We start from the raw sequence: 20,123 nt of genomic DNA, 5'->3' as shown, positions 1-20,123 counted from the left end.
GGGGGCAGCAGCCTCGAGGGAGTCAGGAGCTGTCAGGAAGTGGTGCGAAGGGCTGGGGGAGGCTGGGCGCCCCCAACCAAGCGGAGGACTTCTGAGCCAGGGATCCATGGACCCCTGCTGTTGTGTGTGATGTATGTGCACATTTTGGGGGAGCAGGCCCATGGCTCTCATCGGGTTCTCTCTGAAGGATGTGACCCCCCCCCCCAAATATTAAGAACCACTGCAGAGGGGGCCCAGGGGGAAACCTGTGGAGAGAACTGATGGGGAAGGGCCCCACCCACTGAGCGTAACAGTACCAGCCTCCCTCCTCTTCCCCCTTCCTGCCTCTCATCACTTGTCCTTCCCGGTTTCTGACTCCAGGCTGGGGCCCTCCTTTTCTCTACAAAAGTTCTCAATAGCAGCTATTCCCAAGATTAAACATTTTAAAAATGCATTTCTGATTATAACCATAGCTGATGCTCATTGTAGAAAATATGGAAGGAAATGGAACATGTAGAGAAGAGAGGACCCTAATTCCACACCGAGAGGTGGTCTTCATATCCAAAATGGGAACTTCCCGTCCACTGCCCACGTTCACTTCTTTTCCTCGGAGTCTGCCTTTCACTATCAGGGACCCCACTCCTGCGGCCTCCCAGCAGCTTCCTCCATCTCAGCCTCCTCCAAGATAGGAAAAGAGAGGGAGGAGACAGGAGCTCACGGGGTGGATGCCTTACCCTTTGCCACTGAGCCAACCCTTCATGGGACAGACCCCATCTCCAAGGTCCAAAAGCTAGATGGGGCCGGTCATGGACTATGCACTGACCCCAATTTGTGAGGCCAGTCTCTGGAGCATTTGGGCACAGCCTTGAATCTTTGGGGCCCCAAGGAATGCTTGGGTTAATGACCTCAATAATCAGGAGTCAGCATCTATGCTCAGAAGGTGCTACATCCACACCCAACTCTGGCTTCCCAGTCCACCCCACCCAGGTCATCTCACTGGAAAATGCCCTGTGCATGTCCCTGACAGGAAGGACTCTGCCCTGAGCACAGCTGTAGCCCCTCATCCTTTCCCTGGCTCAACCTAGAGTTCCATGAAGACTAGCCACAACCTTGCCTGTCCTCTGCCTTCTGGGTGGAGGGCAGCTCCTCTACTCTCCAGCCTGGTAACCATTTCCCTCCTCTGTGCTGGGCTGTCCTGTATGGTTGGGCAGGTTGTGCACTGCACAATGCCGTTCCAATTCAGGGGTTGCCATACATGTCTCAGGCACTATATGTCTGCATACTTAAGACAGTTTTCCAAAGGTGGAAGCAACGTGTCTTGTAACAAATCAGGATAATCTGACCATTTTCTAAAGGCAAAAATAAAGTGTCTCAAGTAAGGGAGTACTTTTTCCTAACCTTCAGAAGTGTGAAAATTAGTGATTCCTGAAAATCACTTGACTATTCATTCCGGCCTTCAGAGATCCATGGGCCTCTCCCTTATCCCCTCTGCCCTGGAGCCTCCTTCATGGTCACATCATAATGATAGTACCTGCGGCAACAGACACTCACACTTGCTGTGGACCAGGTAGAGTCACAAGCACTTCAGAACTATTCCCTTGTGTGATCATCACCGCACTCTTTGGTGCTGACACAGCGCGTACCAGAGGCAGAGGGGAGTTGAGTAGCCGGGAGGCTGGATGCGGCAGCCTAGCCACAGGGTCTGTGCTCTTGTCCACCTCCCACCAGGCTGGGCTCTCCAGCTTTTCCCTGCGGGAGCACCGGGCTCTTACAAACACAGATGCAGCGATCCCTGCCTGACCCACTGATTCAGAGGGGGAGAGTCTGGGTGCTGAGAATTGGTCAATTTAAGTCCTTCTGTACTTTAAAGCTTCTCCATGTTGGCTGCTTGCTGGAATCACCTGGGGGAGCTTTTAAAATTCTGAGGCCCGGGTCCTACCCCAGACCAATGAAATCCGAGTCACTGGCTGGCGTTGCAGCCGGGCATCCGAGTTTTTAAAGCCTCCCCTCCTCGCGAGTGATTAAGTCATGTACGTGTAGCCAAGGTTGGCAGTCAGGCTGGGCTGGGCTGGCAACAGCAACGGTCCAGTGAGTGGACCCAGTCAGTCCCATACGGGCCAGGCAAACCCAGGGGACTGTGGTCTGGGCTTCAGGTCCACAGGGACCCTCCCACCTGACAGGGGCTCAGTGCTGGCTGTCGCCAGACACCTCAGTTCACGCCACGTGGCCATTCTTTCCACGAGTCCGCCTCGCTCAGCCGTCAAGCCCGAGTGTCTGTACAGGGCAGCTGGTTTCCAAGAGGGTGAAAGTAACAGTTGCAAGGCCTTGGGATGCCAAGGCCAGGAAGTCACACAGCTTCACTCCACTGCATTCTGTTGATCAAAGCAGGACACAGGTCAGCCCAGGTTCACAGGGAGGGGCAGTGGATGCCACCTCTCGAGAGGAGGAATTGCTGGTGGTTGCCTTTGGAAATATTTGAGGTTGAAGCTAGAAACCAGCTCTTATATTCTAGCGGGTGAGGGGCCCCCTGTTGCTGCCAGGGGTCCTACCAGCATGGGTCCCAAGCACTTTCCAGGTGACAGACCTGGGCTCTAGCTACTCACGGGCAGAGTGGCCCTGGCCCATCAGGTAGTGATGCCGTTGGGGCTCATTTCTGTTTTCTGTGAAATATAGGGATTGAACCCAATGGGGTTAGAGTTGCTTCTGTCAGTGGAGAGTTTTTGTCTAATGAAATCTGATCAACGAGGGGCTGGTCTTGGCAGAGCAGAGGGGGGACCCCCTTCCCCCTCCAGGCCAGAATCTACCACCCGCCCCCACTCAGCTCAGAGCTTCTCTTTAGCTCTTGGCCTTGGGTCGTGTTCATTGTACATGCACCATGTAGGCTCTTTGGTTTCTAAGTGACAGAGAGCCCTGTTCAAACTAGATGAAGCAGAAGAGGCTCTTACTGGCTCTATCTACAAAGTCCAGGAGTGGAACTGCTACGGGTGTAGCTTGACTCAGGCTCAAAGGAAGTCATCAGTGCTGGGTTGTCTCTGTCTTAGACGCAGAAGACGGCTGTGGTGGGGCTGAACTGCGTCCCCCTCTAACTTCCAAACCCAGTGCCCGTTGTAGGAAACGCCTGTCTCCACCACCAGTTAGTGAGGGCAGGACCCAAGTCTTATTCATGCTAGGACTCGCTAGGGGCTTGTGGAAATAAACAGACCACCCAAATGAGAGCAAGCAGAGGCTGTCTATCCGGAGCTCGTTAGCAGGAGGTCAGCACCTTCACTCGTATTTGGCAGAAACTCCAGGCAGGACAGGTAGAGGAGCGGGAAATCGTGCTAGTGGGAAACGGAAGGCTGCAGGTGTGCCCTGATTGGAGCATGCTGGCATGGAAACTGTAGCTGTGTGATTGGTTAGGGGAGCGTATCTGGCTTTTTCCACTTGGTCCTGAGTTAGAGGGAACACAAGTTTGGAAAGCTGCAGCCGGTGACCGAGTCGTGTCCACTCTGGGCTGATTACTGCAGGAATTGTGGTTTGGGTTCCTGGGCTGGTGGCTGCAGAAGTTGTGGGTCAGAGTTCGTTTGTCAATGATGGTCTGGCCATTGTCCCTTTGATTTGGTCTCTCAGACCCACTGTAGAATTCGGTAGATTGGGAGTGTGGAGCCCTTCCCTGCCTGACCCCTCTGCCCAAGCCCCATCCGTGCCCGTGACAAACCCCTCGATTCCCTGTCTGCCTTCAGGGGCTTCAGCCGCCTGCCCTTTGGGGACCAGCGTCCTCTTCCAGGAGCCTCCTCTCAGGGCCACCTCCCGTCCTCCCCACCCCGACCTTTGGCCTCAGTCCTCACCTCTGTGTATAACGTTTGTCTTGATCCCAAAGGATCCCCTGCCGTGGTCCGTGTGCCCACTGAATGGCAACCGTACGGGCTACGATGAGGAGTGTGAGAAGGCTTCCTCGACGCAGTACTTCTGGTACCGGAAAACCCTCAACATCTCGCCGTCCATCCAGGAGAGCGGGGCAGTGCAGTGGGAGCCGGCGCTGTGCCTCATTCTGGCCTGGCTCCTGGTGTACTTGTGCATCCTGCGGGGCACGGAGTCCACCGGCAAGGTGGGATGAGGGCACGGTGTGTGTGTGACGGCGGCACGGTGTGTGTGTGTGTGTTGGTGGCGGGGGGGGGGGGGGCAGCCCCGGCCCCAGACAATGGCGAGAAGCTGCGCTGGGGGCGGAGGGCGAGGACAGGGATGCTGGCACGAGTCACTTGCTAGTGACTCTAGAGATGGCCAGCGGTGCTCGAAGTCACAACCCTAAATCTCGAAATGAGGACTTTCCCATTTCCTAAAACGATGAGCATTTCTGTCCCAGCCCCAAACCCGTACCACCCAAGGGGTGCCAAGCAACTAAACAGAGTTTTCCTTGCTTTGAAAACTTCACGTTGGCAGATGTCCCCAAGATACTCTCGGCTCTTGACCCTAGCTGCATAGTGGTACCACCTGGAGAGCTTTTAAAACTCTGCTCTCAGTCCTACCATCAGAGGTTCCAGAATGATCATTGTGAGGTGCCCCCTGCGCACTGGGATTTTAAAAGCTCTCCAGGTGATGCTGTGTGCAGCCGAGTTTCAGAACTCAGCTTTGGTCTAAGCTGCTTTCAGTGACCCTCCAGAGCTGTCGGGTCTGATGTAGAAACCTTTTCTCTTTGGTGTGTCCCCAGGTTTATACTCCTGCTGGGGCTGAGACACTTCTTTAATCTGCTCCACGTAGAAAGTTTTCCTGGAGAGTTTCCCTCATCTTCCGTCTCTCTCAAGCTGCAGCAGGCGCTCTGAACCCCCCGTGTGCCCTGCTCTTACTCAGTCACTCCTCTCACCCTGGGTTAGACATGCACATTGCTTCAATCTTCAGTCCTTCATGGTAGATTTCACCGTCCCACTCGCCTGAGGCTTAGAGAGGTAACGTCCCGCCCAAGGGCACCAAGTAGTGAGGGCAGAGCCAGGCAGACCCAGCTTTGCCCCAGAAACTCCCCATCATCTCGGTTTGGTGAGCCACCTCCTGTTTGCCGACACTTTTCATGACTTAATCCCCCAGCTTTTCCCTTCTGAAGGTCCCAAGAATCCACCTGTCCTCATCCTCTTGGCCATCTGAGTTGCCTTCTCTAGCCCCACCATGTGTTTCTTGAGGCATCAAGACCAGAACTACCCACGGTATTTTAGGTGTCCTGTGATGCCCCAGTACCATGCCTAGTAGGACATCTTCTGGTTTCCGAGACCTTGTGGTGGCCAGCATCTTAGCCCTAATAACACCCCATCTCACCGCCGAGCTGAGGGACTAGTGAATCTTCCTGGCGAAAGCTTAGAGTCTGCAGCAACTCACTCTGTCCCGTCTTGAAGCTTCCTGATAGTTTATGCTCATAAAAGTTCTTCAATTGGTCTATGCCAGATTATCATGACCATGATCCAAAAGATCCGAGGGCAATATCTGCAAACTTGGAGATTTAATGAGGCCATCCCTTTTCCAGATCATTTAGAAACTTGTTAGATGAGGACATGTCATGCCATGAAAACTTACTCATTCTTAGTGTCTATTTCCTCTGCTTAAGCCACACCTCTCTCCATTGATAGAAGTGTCCCAAAAGCTCTCTTTAGTTATTTTTTTAAATTGTAGTGTAGCTGATTTACAATTTTGTGTTAGTTTCCGGGGTATAGCAAAGTGATTCATTTATATATATTCTTTTTCATATTCTTTTCCATTATGGTTTATTACAGGATATTTAATATAGTTCCCTGTACTATACAATAGGACCTTGTTGTTTATTGATCCTATATATAATAGTTTGCAACTGCTAATCCCAAACTCCCAATCCAACCCTCCCCTGTTCTCTATGTCTGTGAGTCTCTTTCTGTTTTGTAGATAAGTTCATTTGTGTCATATTTTGGATTCCACATGTAAGTGAGATCATATGGTATTTGTCCTTCTCTTTCTGACATACTTCACTTAGTATGATCATCTCTAGGTCCATCCATGTTGCTGCAGATGGCATTATTTCATTCTTTTTATGGATGAGTAATAGTCCATTGTTTACATATACCACATCTTCTTTACCCATTCATCTGTCGATGGACATTTAGGTTGTTTCCATGTCTTGGGCATTGCAAACAGTGCCGCTGTGAACATAGGGGTGCATGTAGCTTTTTGAATTATAATTTTGTCTGGATATATGCCCAGGAGTGGGATTGCTGGATCACATGGCAACTCTATTTTAGTTTTCTGAGGAACTTCCACACTAGTTTTCCATAGTGGCTGCACCAACTTACATTCCCACCAACAGTGTAGGAGGGTTCCCTTTCCTCCACACCCTCTCCAGCATTTGTTATTTGTAGACATTTTAATGATGGCCATTCTGACCAGTGTGAGGTGGTACCTCATTGCAGTTTTGATTTGCATTTCTCTAATGATTAGCAATGTTGAGCATCTTTTCATGTGCCTCTTGGCCATCTGTATGTCTTCTTTGGAGAAATGTCTATTTAGGTCTTCTGCCCATTTTTGGATTGGGTTGTGTTTTGTTGTTGTTGTTGAGTTGTATGAGCTCCAACAGCTCTATTTACGGGGATTAATTTTGTTAAAGACTGTGTGCCATATCCTGGCCTTCTCTGCTGGAATCTGCTTTTTACCCCTCCAAGATTTTTTTTTCAGATTATTTAGAAATGGTTTTTCCCAATAGTTGAGGCTGGATCATGTGTCCAGCAATCCTGCCAGCTTCCCTGATGGGGGAGAAGTGAGCCAGCCTGGTCTCGACTCCAGAGAGCCTTCCGGGAAACTTGTTCACCTGAGGGGACGGGGGGAGATTCCAAGGGCTTGCTCTAAGTGTCCTCTAAGTGTCCAGTGGTTATGGACATTGGTCACCCCTCCCCTGTTGTCTCTTGATTTCCTTCAGCTCACTCGCCGGATGCCCTCTCTTTCCACCTATCCATTTCCACCTCAGACCTGGTTTATCTTCTTGTAATCTCAGGTGGATTTATTACTCATCTCAAGTTCAATGTTTTCAGTTAAGAAGCAATCATAGAAGACACACCCCACTTCTGCCTGCCATTGCCAGGGTGAAAGGAGACAGAGCACCACTCTGGTGGCCTTGGAAATTTATGGGAAGATGGGTGCCACACCTCAGTGGGAATGGAGGGCCAGGTGCAACTCAGGCTCATCTGGACTTGGGTCACCAGCTATATTTCTCATAGGAGGATGTAAACATTAAGGGAACTGCTCTCACCAAAAACAAACAAACAAAAAGACTTGCAAAGTATTTCATTGCTTTATATATGGGGCTCTTGTGCACATACGAGTTGATATACAGAAAAGAAATTCCAGTCCTAGATGGGCATCCATGCACTTGAAGGTCCCTATTGTAAGGCTTTGCAAAAGTTAAAATTACCCAGAATATGAGAGGCTACTTCTAAATCCACCATGAAAACCAAAGATAAAACATTACTGAACTCATGACGTATGTCAGCAGGGAAAGGTTTTGGTTCACAAAAAATTCCATTGATGTGCAATTTTAAAGCCTCTGGAAGTGAGGCCTTTCATAAAAAATCACTGAATTTCTATTGTATTTATTATAGGGACACCAGTGTCAAGACTTTTCCTTTATGGCACCCATGGCTAAGCTTCTCTCAGGCCCCAGTCCTGGGGATACCTGACATTCCTCCAACCTCTTGGACTTTTTTTTTCCTTTCAGAGACAATATAAATCTTGTAAGCGATTGTGCTTCCTGCTTTGCTTGGGCCACGAGGAAGCTCAGAGATCAATCTGGCTCAGAAACTGGGTAGCACCTCACACACCTATTCTGTGGGCTGCCCTTTTCTTTGGGCTTATCTTACTGGATTGCCCACATTTTCTTTTTACACAGATATCTTTATCTAGCAGTTTTAAAATGTTGATGTGATTATGTATTTTTGTGGGCTGCCTCAAATCCTTTCTGGAAGAAGTTCGGGTTGAAGGGAGGGCGGAGGACAGAGGTCTCTAGGACCTGTTCCCTCTTCTCCACTAAATAAGAGATTTCCTGGTGGTCACACACGTGGGCATCCACATCCCACCACCCAGTTTCCCAAACTCGGAACCTGTGCCTGACCAAGAATCTCGATACCTTTCCAGCTATCAGTAGCCCGAACAGCCAAGACAGTGCCGTGGTGTTTCGGGGGGACGGCGGGTCTGCCCTGGGCAAAAGGGCCCTGTAGTCACTGCATCTCCAGGAGGCTGACTCTGCCCTCTGGTGCCCGCAGGTGGTGTACTTCACTGCGTTGCTGCCCTACTGCGTGCTCATGATCTACCTGGTCAGGGGCCTCACGCTCCACGGAGCCACCAACGGCCTGGCATACATGTTCACTCCCAAGGTATGGGCTGGAGGGGAGGGGTCCCGAGGGCACCCCCATGCATCCTGCCACCTTCCAGGATGGGTGGAAGGGGGAAGACCAAGGGTGGGGGGAACAGTAGTGGACCCGGGGAAGGTGGGTGCGAGCCCACCAGGCAGTGGAGGGGCGTGGATTCTGTCCTCAGACAGGCAGTCCCTATGCCCTGCTAATTCTGGGGCATTAAGTCTTCCATCCACCCTCCTCTTTGTCCTCACTGCCCCCAACCGACTGCTACCCCAGCCCCACATCTGGCCTTCACCCCAGTCTCACCCCAAACCCTCCCTCCAGCCTGTGCACCAAGTTGTTTACCAGGAGCGTCACGCCAGTCAGCTCACCCTCCTGCTCGCACCTCCATGCACCCCGCTCCCGACAGGGGTGCCTCCATACTCCGCAGGGCTCTCCGTGATCCGGTCCCAGGCACCCCGCTCCCCAGTCACCCCATAGCTGATGCTAATCAAGGGAGGCCACCATTGCCTTTGGGGCAGGACAAGTTATTCATTTAGCAAATCTGGTCCCTGGAAACAAAATGACTTTGGCAGCACCCCCCCATTAGTGCCCCCATCACCTTCCAAATGCCCCCTAATATTAGTGCTGGGGTACAACCCAGACCTAGACACCAGCACTGCCATTTCTGGAGGCCCAGACCCGTGCAGTGCCTGGGTCATGGATCAGGGGCTCAAAACCTTTAAAAGTTATTTTACCCTACACTTTTCAATTGCACACCTCCTGTGGGTAAGAGGCAGTGGAGGGTAGGACATGAGGATGCGTTTTATCTGCTGAGGACCGGGCTGGGCACGCACGGGGCCAGGAGAGCTGGGTTCGGGGCCCAGGCCTGCCTCTGGCTGGCTGTGTGCCACGGGCAAGTTCCTTCCCCTCTCCGGGCCTCCTGCCCCCTGCTGATCTGAGAGCCTGGGATTCCCACCCGGGGCTCTCCAGCGCTGTCCCCGCTGGCTTTCCAGATGGAGCAGCTGGCCAACCCCAAGGCCTGGATCAACGCAGCCACCCAGATCTTCTTCTCGCTCGGCTTGGGGTTCGGCAGCCTCATCGCCTTCGCCAGCTACAACGAGCCCTCCAACGACTGCCAGAAGCACACCGTCATCGTGTCCATCATCAACAGCTCCACCTCCATCTTTGCCAGCGTCGTCACCTTCTCCATCTATGGCTTCAAGGCCACCTTCAACTACGAAAGCTGCTTGAACAAGTAAGCCTGGGCCATACGGTGGGCCCCAGGCCTCAAGGGGGGGGGGGCAGTGAACCTCCAAAGGCCTGAGCTGAAAGGGTCCCTGGGAGGAGGCAGGCACCAGAATTCAAGGGGTGTGGGGCAAAGGGCACAGGCTTTGCTGTCCTCAATCCACGGTTCAAATCAGAACCACCAGCAGCTGATGAGCATGAGGCAAGTCGGCGTCTGCCTGAAGGGATGAGGGCAGTTTTGTGTATGCAAAGCACTTAGCACCAATAGGGCATTCAACAGATAAACCTTAGTTTCTTTTGCCCCATCTCCCCACCTCAGAAGTAACCAAGAGCTCTCCAGCTGAGTCATGGAGATTGCAGGATCTACTTTCTGCTGCCCCTTACCCAAAATATAAGAAACATCATCCAGAAGGTGTGCTGTCCAATACAGTAGTCACTAGCCACAAGGTGCTAGTGTAAACATTGAAATGTAAATTGATTTAAAATTAACTAAAATTTGGGGGACTTCCCTGGTGGTGCAGTGGTTGAGAATCTGCCTGCCAATGCAGGGGACACGGGTTCGAGCCCTGGTCCGGGAAGACCCCAAATGCCACGGAGCAACTAAGCCTGTGCGCCACAACTACTGAGCCTGCAATCTAGAGCCCGCGAGCCACAACTACTAAGCCTGTGAGCCACAACTACTGAAGCCCGCGCGCCTAGAGCCCATGCACCGCAACAAGAGAAGCCACTGCAATGAGAAGCCCGTGCACTGCAACGAAGAGTAGCCCCCGCTCACCGCAACTAGAGAAAGCCCGCGTGGAGCAATGAAGACCCAGTGCAGCCAAAAATAAAATAAATAAGTTTAAAAAAATTAACTAAAATTTTAAATTGATTTAAATTTTGATTTAAATTGGTTTCCATTTCAATGTAAATTCTTTTAAATCAGTTCCTCAGTTGCACTAGCCTCATTCGAGTACTCAGTTGCCACATGTGGCTAGTGGGTACCATATTGGACAGCAGTGATGGAGAACATACCAATCATCACAGGAAGTTCTGTCAGACAATGTTGGTCCAGAGGTTAAAATAGCCCAGCTGCGTGGGTTTGGTTCCTTTGATCATCACTGTTCCTATCTGAGGCTTCTTCAAAGCCGTTCACAATCACCCTGCCCTTTAAAAGCTCACCAGTCAACAGATTCCCTTTGTTGGAGCGACCTCACCTAATCAGAAGAGGCAGAGGGTTTGGTGACAGCGGCCTTTGTAATCAGCAAAGGTCAATCAGCTGCTCTGCTCTGCAGGGTGATTCTGCTGCTGACCAATTCTTTCGACCTTGAAGATGGCTTTTTGACAGTCAGCAACCTGGAGGAGGTGAAAAGTTACCTGGCGTCTGCCTACCCCAGCAAGTACAGCGAGGTGTTCCCACAGATTAAAAACTGCAGCTTGGAATCGGAGCTGGAAACGGTAAGGTTTCTCGGCTTGCTTCTTCCCCACACGCTTCACAGAGCCCTCTGGGAGCTGCTCTAGAGAAAGTGCAACTTGAGGGGTATGCACATCCCGTGAAAATCAGGGAAAACTCGGGACTTCCCTGGCGGTCCAGTGGTTAAGACTCCACGCTTTCAATGCAGGGGCCACGGGTTTGATCCCTGGTCGGGGAACTAAGATCCCACATGCTGTGCGTGGTGTGAAAACAAACAAACAAAAAAACCAAAACAACAACAACTATATATATATATATATATATATATATATATATATATATATATATATCTTCCTTGTGCCTCTTAGAGGACGAGAACTCTGCCCACTAGTCTCCCCAAGTGCTGCACGGGAATCCCAGTCTCTACACAGTTCCTTTGGATTCCCTGTGTCCTTTCTTCCTTTAAATTTTCTCTTTTTAAAATTTAAAAATAGAGGAAAGTATAAAGAATAATATAACAAACCCACATCTATCCATCTCTCAGAATGAAAAATTGTAAATATTTTGTCATTTTGGGCTCAGATTTTTTTGATGTAAAAGAAAACATTTCAGAGATAAAGGTAAAATCCCCTTTGTTACTGTCCGCAAAGCTTTCACTACTCCCCAGAGGCCAGAACCTTCATTTTGACCTCCTTATTACCCATATATATTTATGAGTTATATTGTTGTTTTGCTTCACAGTTTTTAACTAGAAATAAGAGGTCCTGGGAGACATCTTTCTCATTCAGCATTTCATTTTTGAGACTTGTCTCTGGTGATACATATGGACTCCCATTCATTCATTGTAAGAGCTACATTTTATTCCATCATTCAAATATCCTACAGTTTACTGGACCCAGGCCAGCGGCAGTGGAAGCCCGGAGTCCTAATCACTGGACAACCAGGGAATTCCCTATGGATTCCCTTACTGATAGACATTTGGGTTTTTCCACAAAACTTTTGCTACTAAAATCACCTTTATTTATATTTTACAGAATTATATTTGCTATGCTGGCAACTTTTTTTTTTTTTTAACAATTGAAGTATTGTGTTACTTTCTTATATACATCAAAGTGAGTCAGTTATACGTATATATTCTTTTTCATATTCTTTTCCGTTATGGGGTATTACAGGATATTGAACATAGTTCCCTGTGCTGTAGAATACTACCTTCTGGTTTATCCATTCTATATGTATAGTTTCCACCTGCAGGTCCGAAACCCCCAATCAAACCCTCCCCCCACCCCCCTAGGCAACCACAAGTCTATTCTCTATGTATGTCTTTTGTTCTTTCATAGATAAGTTCATTTCTGTCATACTTTAGTTTTTCAAACTTTGTTGAATTTAATTTTATTTTATATTGGAGTATAGTTGATATACACTCTTGTGTTTGTTTTAGACATCCAGCAACCTGATTCAGTTATACATAGACATAGATCTATTCTTCTTCAGATTCTTTTCCCCTATACATTATTAAAGGGTGTTGAGTAGAATTCCCTGTGCTATAGAGTAGGTCTTTGTTGATATCTCTTTTATATATATTAGTGTGTATATGTTAATCCCAACCTCCCAAGTTATACCTCCTCCACCCCACTTTTCCCGTTTGGTAACTGTAAGTTTCTTTTCTAAATCTGAGAGTCTTTCTGTTTTGTAAATTGGTACATTTGTATCAATTTTCAGATTCCACCTGTAAATTATGTCATGATATTTGTCGTTATCTGTCTGACTTACTTCATTTAGTATGATCATCTCTAGGTCCATCCTTGTTGCTGCAAATGGCACTATTTCATTTTTTATGGCTGAGTAATATTCCATCGTATATATTCACCACATCTTTTCTATCCATTCCTCTGTTGATGGACATTTTGGTTGCTTCCATGTCTTGGCTGTTGTAAACAGTGCTGCAATAAAGGCTGGGGTGCATGTGTCTTTCCGAATGATGGTGCTCTCTGGGATTACGCCCATGACTGGGATTGCAGGATCGTATGGTAGCTCTATTTTTAGTTTTTTAAAGAAGCTGCAGATTGTTCACCATAGTGGCTGTCACAAATTTCCATTCCCACCAGCAGCGTGTAGGCAGCTTCCCTTTTCTCCACACCTTATTCTGCATTTATGCTTTGTGGACGTTTGCTGATGGCCATTCTGACTGGTGCGAGATAATACCTTGTCCAAGTTTTGATTTGCATTTCTCTAATAATTAGCGATGTTGAATATCTATCCCTGTGCTTTTTTTTTTTTTAAACAGTGTGAGTAAAGCTAAACTCTTGAAATTGGCTTCTTGAAAGTCGGCCCTGTTTTGAATTCTTTTTCTGTTACCTACAACAGGATATTTCTTTAGACCAGGGGTCATTTACTGCCCAGCAGGCCCTGCGAATATTAAGTGCCCATAAGCCCCCTTTTAAGGATGTTATGAGAAACGGCCACAAGGCGGCAGCATTTCTTCATGCCCCACTCTGGTAACTCCGGCAACCAGAGCCTTAGAGAAAGTCGTATTCCTGGGTTGTAAATTACATGGAAAATGCCCGAAGAAAACCCCGAGGGCTTACGTCTCATCTCGTTACTTCATCCCCTCACCCCACAGACTGATCCCCAACCCCTGCAAAAGTGCTATGCAGATGGTGCTGTGGTACGTAGGGGGGGCGCCTCTAAGGAATGAGGCTAGAGGTGGGAACCCCACCACCAAACCCATGAAGACCAGGTGACTTTTCAAAGCTCTTCCTACCCAGGAGGGTCCACCGTCCTTTGGGTGCACTAGGCTTGCTTCAGCTGTAGGAGGACCTGCCTGGATCTGGAGATTGTAGTCCCATGCAGAGGGGACCAGGCACTACAGGTCCCAGGGGGGGCTCTTTTGCCGGCACATCCTCCCACCCAGCTCCCTCAGCCCCAGCATACTCCAGCCTTGGGACCCAATCCTGCTCAGGCTCCAGGGATGTGACACCAGCGCAGGTCACTGAGGCCTCAGGGCAATATAGTAGGCATTTTTTTCCTCTTTTTTTTTTTTAAATTTAATTTTTACTTTCTGTTGGAGTATGGTTGATTTACAATGCTGTGTTTGAGTTTTACAGCAGCTTGATTTAGTTATACATGTACCTGTTCTCTTTCAGATTCTTTTCCCACATAGGTTATTACTGAGTGTTGAGTAGAGGTCCCTGTGCTCTCCAGTAGGTCCTCACTGGTTATCTATTTTTATACATACATATATACATATATATGTATATATATATTAGTGTGTATGTGTTAATCCCAACCTCCTAATTTCTCTCTCCCCCCTCTGCAACTTCCCCCTTTGGCAACTCTAAATTTCTTTTCTAAGGCTGTGAGTCTGTTTTTGTTTTGTCAATTATTTCATTTGTATCTCTTTTTAGATTCCAGGTGTAAGTGATATCATATTTGTCTTACTGTGTCTGAGTTACTGGACCTAGTGAGATCATCTCCTGATCCATCCATGTTGCTGCAAATGGCATGATTTCGTTGTGTTTTCTGGCTAATAGTCCACTGTGTATATGTAGCACATCTTGTTTATCCATTCATTCATCTCGGTGGATTTTCGGTAGTTTTGATGCCTCGGCTATCGTAAATCTTACTGCAATGACCACTGGGGTGCATGTGTGTACTCGAAGGATGGTTTTCTCTGGATATTTGCCCAGGAGTGGGATTGCTGGATCTTATGGGAGCTCTATTTTTCAATTTTTAAGGACCTTCCCTACTGCTCTTCATTGTGGGTATTACCAATTTACCTTCCTCCCAACAGCATTGTTGGGTTCCCCTTTCTCCACGTCCTCTGCTGCATTTATTCTTTGGAGAATTTTTGATGATTGGTGCCAGGGGATAACTCGTTGTCATTTTGATTTCCATTTTTCTACTCGTTGGCGACGTTGAACATCTTTTCACGTGCTTTAAAACAAACAAACAAAAAAACACAACAGGGTGAGTAAAGTTAATCTCTTGAAATTGTTTTCTTGAAAGTCGGCCCTGTTTTGAATTCTTTTTCCGTTACCTACAACAGGACATTTCTTGAGAGCAGTGATCATTTAGTGCCCGGCAGGCCTTGTGAATATTAAGTGACCATGAGCAGCGTTTTAAGGATGTTGTTATGAGAAGCGGCCACAAGGCGGCAGCATTTCTTCATGCCCCCACTCTGGTAACTCGGGCAACCACAGGCTTAGAGAAAGCCATGTTCTGGGTTGTAAATTACATGGAAAATGCCCGAAGAAAACCCCAAGGGCCTGTGTCTGGATACTTCCCACCCCCCTCACCCTGCAGACTGATTCCCAATCCCTGCAGTAGTGCTATGCTGATGGTGCTGTGGTTCGTAGGTGGGGCGTCTCTAAGGAAGGAGGCTGGAGGTGGGAACACCACCAGCAGGAGCCGTGGAGATCCGGTGTCTTTTCACAGCTCTTCCCTCCCAGCGGGTCCACCATCTTTTGGGTGCACTAGGCTTGCTTCAGCAGTAGGAGGACCCGTCTGGATCCAGAGATTGTGGTCCCATGCAGAGGGAAACAGGCACCACAGATACAAGGGGGGGGGGCTCCTTTGCTAGCACATCCTCCCCAGCTCCCTCAGCCCCATGACAGCCCAGCCTTGGATCCCAGGCCTGCTCAGCCTCCAAGAATGTCACACCAGTCCTGGTCACCGAGGCCTCAGGGCAATATAGTCTGCATTTTTTTCTTTTTTTTAATTTATTTTTTATTTTCTATTAGAGTATGGTTGATTTACAATGCTGTGTTTGAGTTTTACAGCAGCTTGATTCAGTTATACATATACGAGAACCTATTCTCTTTCGGATTCTTTTCCCACATAGGTTATTACTGAGTGTTGAGTAGAGGTCCCTGTGCTCTCCAGTAGGTGCTCATTGATTATCTATTTTATAATTATATATATACATATATATTAGTGTGTATGTATTAATCCCAACCTCCTAATTTCTCTCTCCCCCCTCTGCAACTTCCCCCTTTGGTAATTCTAAATTACTTATCTAAGGCTATGAGTCTGTTTTTGTTTTGTCAATTAGTTCATCTGTATCCTTTTTTAGATTCCACCTGTAAGTGATATCATATATTTGTCTTACTCTGACTTATTGGACTTAGTTAGATCACCTCCTGATCCATGTTGCTGCAAATGGCATGATTTTGTTCTGTTTTCTCGCTAATAGTCCACTGTGACACGTATGGCGTTTTCTTTATCCATTCATTCAACTCGATGGACATTTCGGTAGTTTCGATGCCTCGGCTATTGTAAATCTTACCTCAACGACTGTTGGGGTCCATGTGTGTATTCGAAGGATGGTTTTCTCCAGATATTTGCCCAGGAGTGGCATTGCTGGACCTTATGGGAGCTCTATTTTTCAATATTTAAGGACCTTCCCTACTGCTGTCCATTGTGCTGTTACCAATTTACCTTCCCGCTAACAGGGGTTCCTTGTTCTCCAGACACTGTCCCGTATTTATTGTATGTAGACTTTTTGGGTTTTTTTGACCAGGCTGATTGTCTTTCCTACTGCTGTGAGGTGACAACTTGTAGTTTTGATTTGTATTTGTGTCATAATTATATATGTTGAACTATTTCCTTGTGCCTTTTGGCCATATATATATATTTTTTGGAGAAGTGTTGTTTTAGGTCTTTTTTCCATTTTTTTGATTGGGTTGATTTATTGTTGAGTTGTACATGCTGTTGGTATTTTTTTGAAATTTAGCCCTTGTAGGTTGCATCATTTTGAAATATTTTCTCCTAGTCCGTAGTTGTCTTTTTGTTCATGGTTTCCTTCGATGTGCAAAAGCTTTATGTTTGATTGGGTCCATTGGTAGGTTTGCTTTTATTTCTGTTGCCTTGAGTCTGACCTAAGAAAACGGTATGATTTATGTCAGAGAATGTTTTGCCTATGTTCTCTTCTGGGGTTTTATGGTGTCATATCTTGTATTTAAGACTTTAATCCTTTTTGAGCTTATTTTTGTGTATGGTGTGAGGGTGTGTTCTAACTTTATTTGCGGCTGTTCAGCTTCCAATGCTACTTGCTGAAAAGACTGTCTTTTCTCCATTGTACATTCTTGCTTTCTTTGTTGAAGATTAATTGACCATAGGTGTGTAGGTTTATTTCTGGCCTCTCTATTCTGTTCCATTGATCCATGTCTGTTTTCGTGACCATGACAGTTTTCTTTACTGTAGCTTAGTATTTTCTGAAGTCTGGGAGGGTTATGTCTCCTGCTGTGTTCTTTTTCCTCAGGATTGCTTTGGCAATTCTGGGTCTTTTTTGGTTCCATATAAAGGATTATTTGTTCTGGTCTGTGAAAAATGCCATGCATAATTTGATAAGGATCTCATTAAATCTGTAGATTGCTTTGCGTAGTGTGGCCATTTTAGCAACATTATTCTAGGACTTTTTTTCTTTAATATTTATTTGGTTGCACCAGCTCTTAGTTGAGGCAGGCAGGCTCCTTAGTTGCAGCACGTGGGCTCCTTAGTTAAGGCTCACGTGCTTCTTGGTTGTGGCATACATGTGGGATCTAGTTCCCTGACCAGGGATAGAACCCAGGCCCCGTGCATTGGGAGTGTGGAGTCTTATCCCCTGTGCCACCAGGGAAGTCCCTAGGACCTTTATTTTTCACATTAATTTTCAGGTCAATTTGACAAGTTCCACTGGTGGGTGGGAAATCCCTTTATTAGAATTGCACTGACTATAATGTAATTTGGGAACAATCAATATTTTTTCAACTGTGACTTCTGATTTAGGAACAGGCTTTTTCTCATCATTCACTGAAGTCTTCTTTTATATTCTGCAACTAATTTTCTCCACGAAATCCTGGCAGATCTTTGATTACCTTTATGTCTATGAACCTTATTGTTTTGTTCCTATTGTAAATAGTGTCGTTCATTTCCCAATTTCTACCATTGCTGGTTTTCGTTGCAAAAGAAAGCTAACAGTTTTTGTGTTGGTCTTTTATCTAGCAACTTTGATGAATTCTCTTATTCTCATATTTGTCTATATATTTGCTTTACTTTTCTGTGTAACTCTTATGGCACCTGCGGATCCTAGGAATTTTTTTCTAGCACAGTGGAAGTGCAAATGAGAGTGGGCATGTTTGTCTAATTCTTATATTTAATGTAAATACTTCTAGAGACTGCCTCTAGAAAGTGTCTCTAGAGAATGCCTTTCAAGAAGAGGGAACAGTAAAGCCCCATAGCTCTGCTTGCCAGTAAGGTACCCTGGAGTTTTTTTGGCCCCTTGATTTCATAGGTGGAGCCATTCCAGGTCATTTCATGGATGAGGCAACACTTTGTTACTCCTTCCTCCCTGCTTACACTGACCTGTGGCACGACCCTCCCTACCAGGGTGTCAGCAGATCCCCAGACCTCAGCCCCTGCCTTTAAGGCCTGGATCCTGTTCAGATGACTTCTGAGGCCTGCTTGTGTTCCTGCTCTCAGTTCAAATTTCTTTTTTGTTTTTGGCACCTGGGAATTTTCCTCACTTATTTTTGAGTTTGGCTCAGTGCCCAAGAATTGTGTGGTTATTGATTTATTTAGACTTTTTTCCACTTGAATTTTCCATGAATATTTAACAAAGTCTAAAGTTAAACTATACCTTGAGTTCAGTACAAGGACTTTCAGACACTTTCACTCACCCCTCCTGTTGTAAATACCTTTTATGTCCAATTCTTTTTATTTTTTTAAAGGTTAACAGATTTTTTTTTTTTTTTATTGGCTGCATTGGGTCTTCGATGCTGTGCGCGGGGTTGCGGTGAGTGGGGGGCTACTCTTCTCTGCGGTGTGAGGGCCGGGCTTTTCATTGCAGTGGCTTTTATTGTTGCAGAGCACGGGCTCTAGGCACGAGGGCTCAGTAGTTGTGGCGCACGGGCATAGTTGCTCTGTGGCTTGTGGGATCTTCCCGGACCAGGGATCGAACCCATGTCCCCTGAATTGGCAGGTGGATTCTTAACCACTGAGCCACCAGGGAAGTTCCTCTTTTTTTTTTTTTTTTTTTAAGCCAGATTTTTTTAAATTAATTTATTTATTTATATTTATTTTTGGCTGTGTTGGGTCTTCATTTCTGTGCGAGGGCTTTCTCCAGTTGCGGCGAGCGGGGGCCACTCTTCATCGCGGTGCACGGGCCTCTCACCGTCGTGGCCTCTCCCGTTGCGGAGCACAGGCTCCAGACGCGCAGGCTCAGTAGTTGTGGCTCACGGGCCTAGTTGCTCCGCGGCATGTGGGATCTTCCCAGACCAGGGCTCGAACCCGTGTGCCCTGCATTGGCAGGCAGATTCTTAACCACTGCGCCACCAGGGAAGCCCCCTAATTCTTTTTAAACTGATAAATTGGATGCTATTGTTATTTTATACAACAGTGTCTGTATTGACCTGCATGCTTGCTATTTTGTTTGTTTACCTTTATTGCATCCCAGCTCTCTTCTGGGGGCATGTATTATCAGTGACACTGTTTAGCACTGTTGGCTCAAGGTAATAAAAAGCAGGCCACCTTTAGTAGGTTCTGTTGTTGTTTCTAAATTCTCTGCAAGTGATCACTCCCTTATGGTCTGCACCCAGGGCGGATGAATACCATTGTCCCCATTGGTATGCTGTTGAGCTGACCTATATTTTGAATCTGACAATCCAACATCTGCCATTCCAGGGGAAGGGTGCTGAAATCTTAGTTCTTATTCCTGCTGACTCTTCACTCATAGTGGCATGTTTTCTGGTCAGTTTATAAATCTCGGGTTGCAAGCTCACTGCTTGATCATCTCTGGTGGTCTTACAGGTAACCCAATTCAGACCTGCAATGGAAGCTTTCCCCAGTGTCTGCTTCTGCTGCTTCTGCTACTGGCAGCCAGGGGGTGCTCCCCGCCCCCCGCCATGAGCCCTTTCAACCAGGAGTTGAGGCTCTATTTCCACAGTTCAGTATCCCTACAACAGCATTACCGCCGCAGGCATCTGGCCACTGAGCAGCCCTGCCCACTTGGTTGCCTGCCGGCCAGGCCAGCTCCCCACCATTCTGGCTCCTGTAGCTGTGGCTCCACTATCTCAGCTCCCAGAACACCCAGTCAGTCATGATACAGGAAGCAGAAATTATCCAACCATTATTTTACTATATTTTATCCATAATGATGTGAGTTGGGGCAGGAGAGAGGAACTCAGTGTTCCAAGTTGACTGAGATGTCTCCT

The 20,123-nt window shown here is 47.3% G+C and overlaps 1 protein-coding gene across 4 annotated transcripts in view; it reads left to right on the top strand.

Annotated features, from left to right (window-relative positions):
- The window catches only part of SLC6A20 (solute carrier family 6 member 20), a 53,559-nt gene that overhangs the window by 18,076 nt on the left and 15,360 nt on the right, over window positions 1–20,123 (top strand). For all 4 annotated transcript variants that reach the window (XM_036868363.1, XM_036868364.1, XM_036868362.1 and 1 more), the window contains 4 exons: window positions 3,839–4,066; window positions 8,223–8,333; window positions 9,311–9,552; window positions 10,817–10,979. In XM_036868363.1, coding sequence (XP_036724258.1) covers window positions 3,839–4,066; window positions 8,223–8,333; window positions 9,311–9,552; window positions 10,817–10,979 — 744 coding nt within the window. The remainder of the gene's footprint in view (window positions 1–3,838; window positions 4,067–8,222; window positions 8,334–9,310; window positions 9,553–10,816; window positions 10,980–20,123) is intronic.

Source organism: Balaenoptera musculus, chromosome 11 (genome assembly GCF_009873245.2).
Source record: "Balaenoptera musculus isolate JJ_BM4_2016_0621 chromosome 11, mBalMus1.pri.v3, whole genome shotgun sequence".
In the NCBI taxonomy this organism is placed as follows: domain Eukaryota; kingdom Metazoa; phylum Chordata; class Mammalia; order Artiodactyla; family Balaenopteridae; genus Balaenoptera; species Balaenoptera musculus.
Note: the sequence above shows the minus strand (reverse complement) of the source record. Positions and strands in the feature narration are given on the sequence as shown.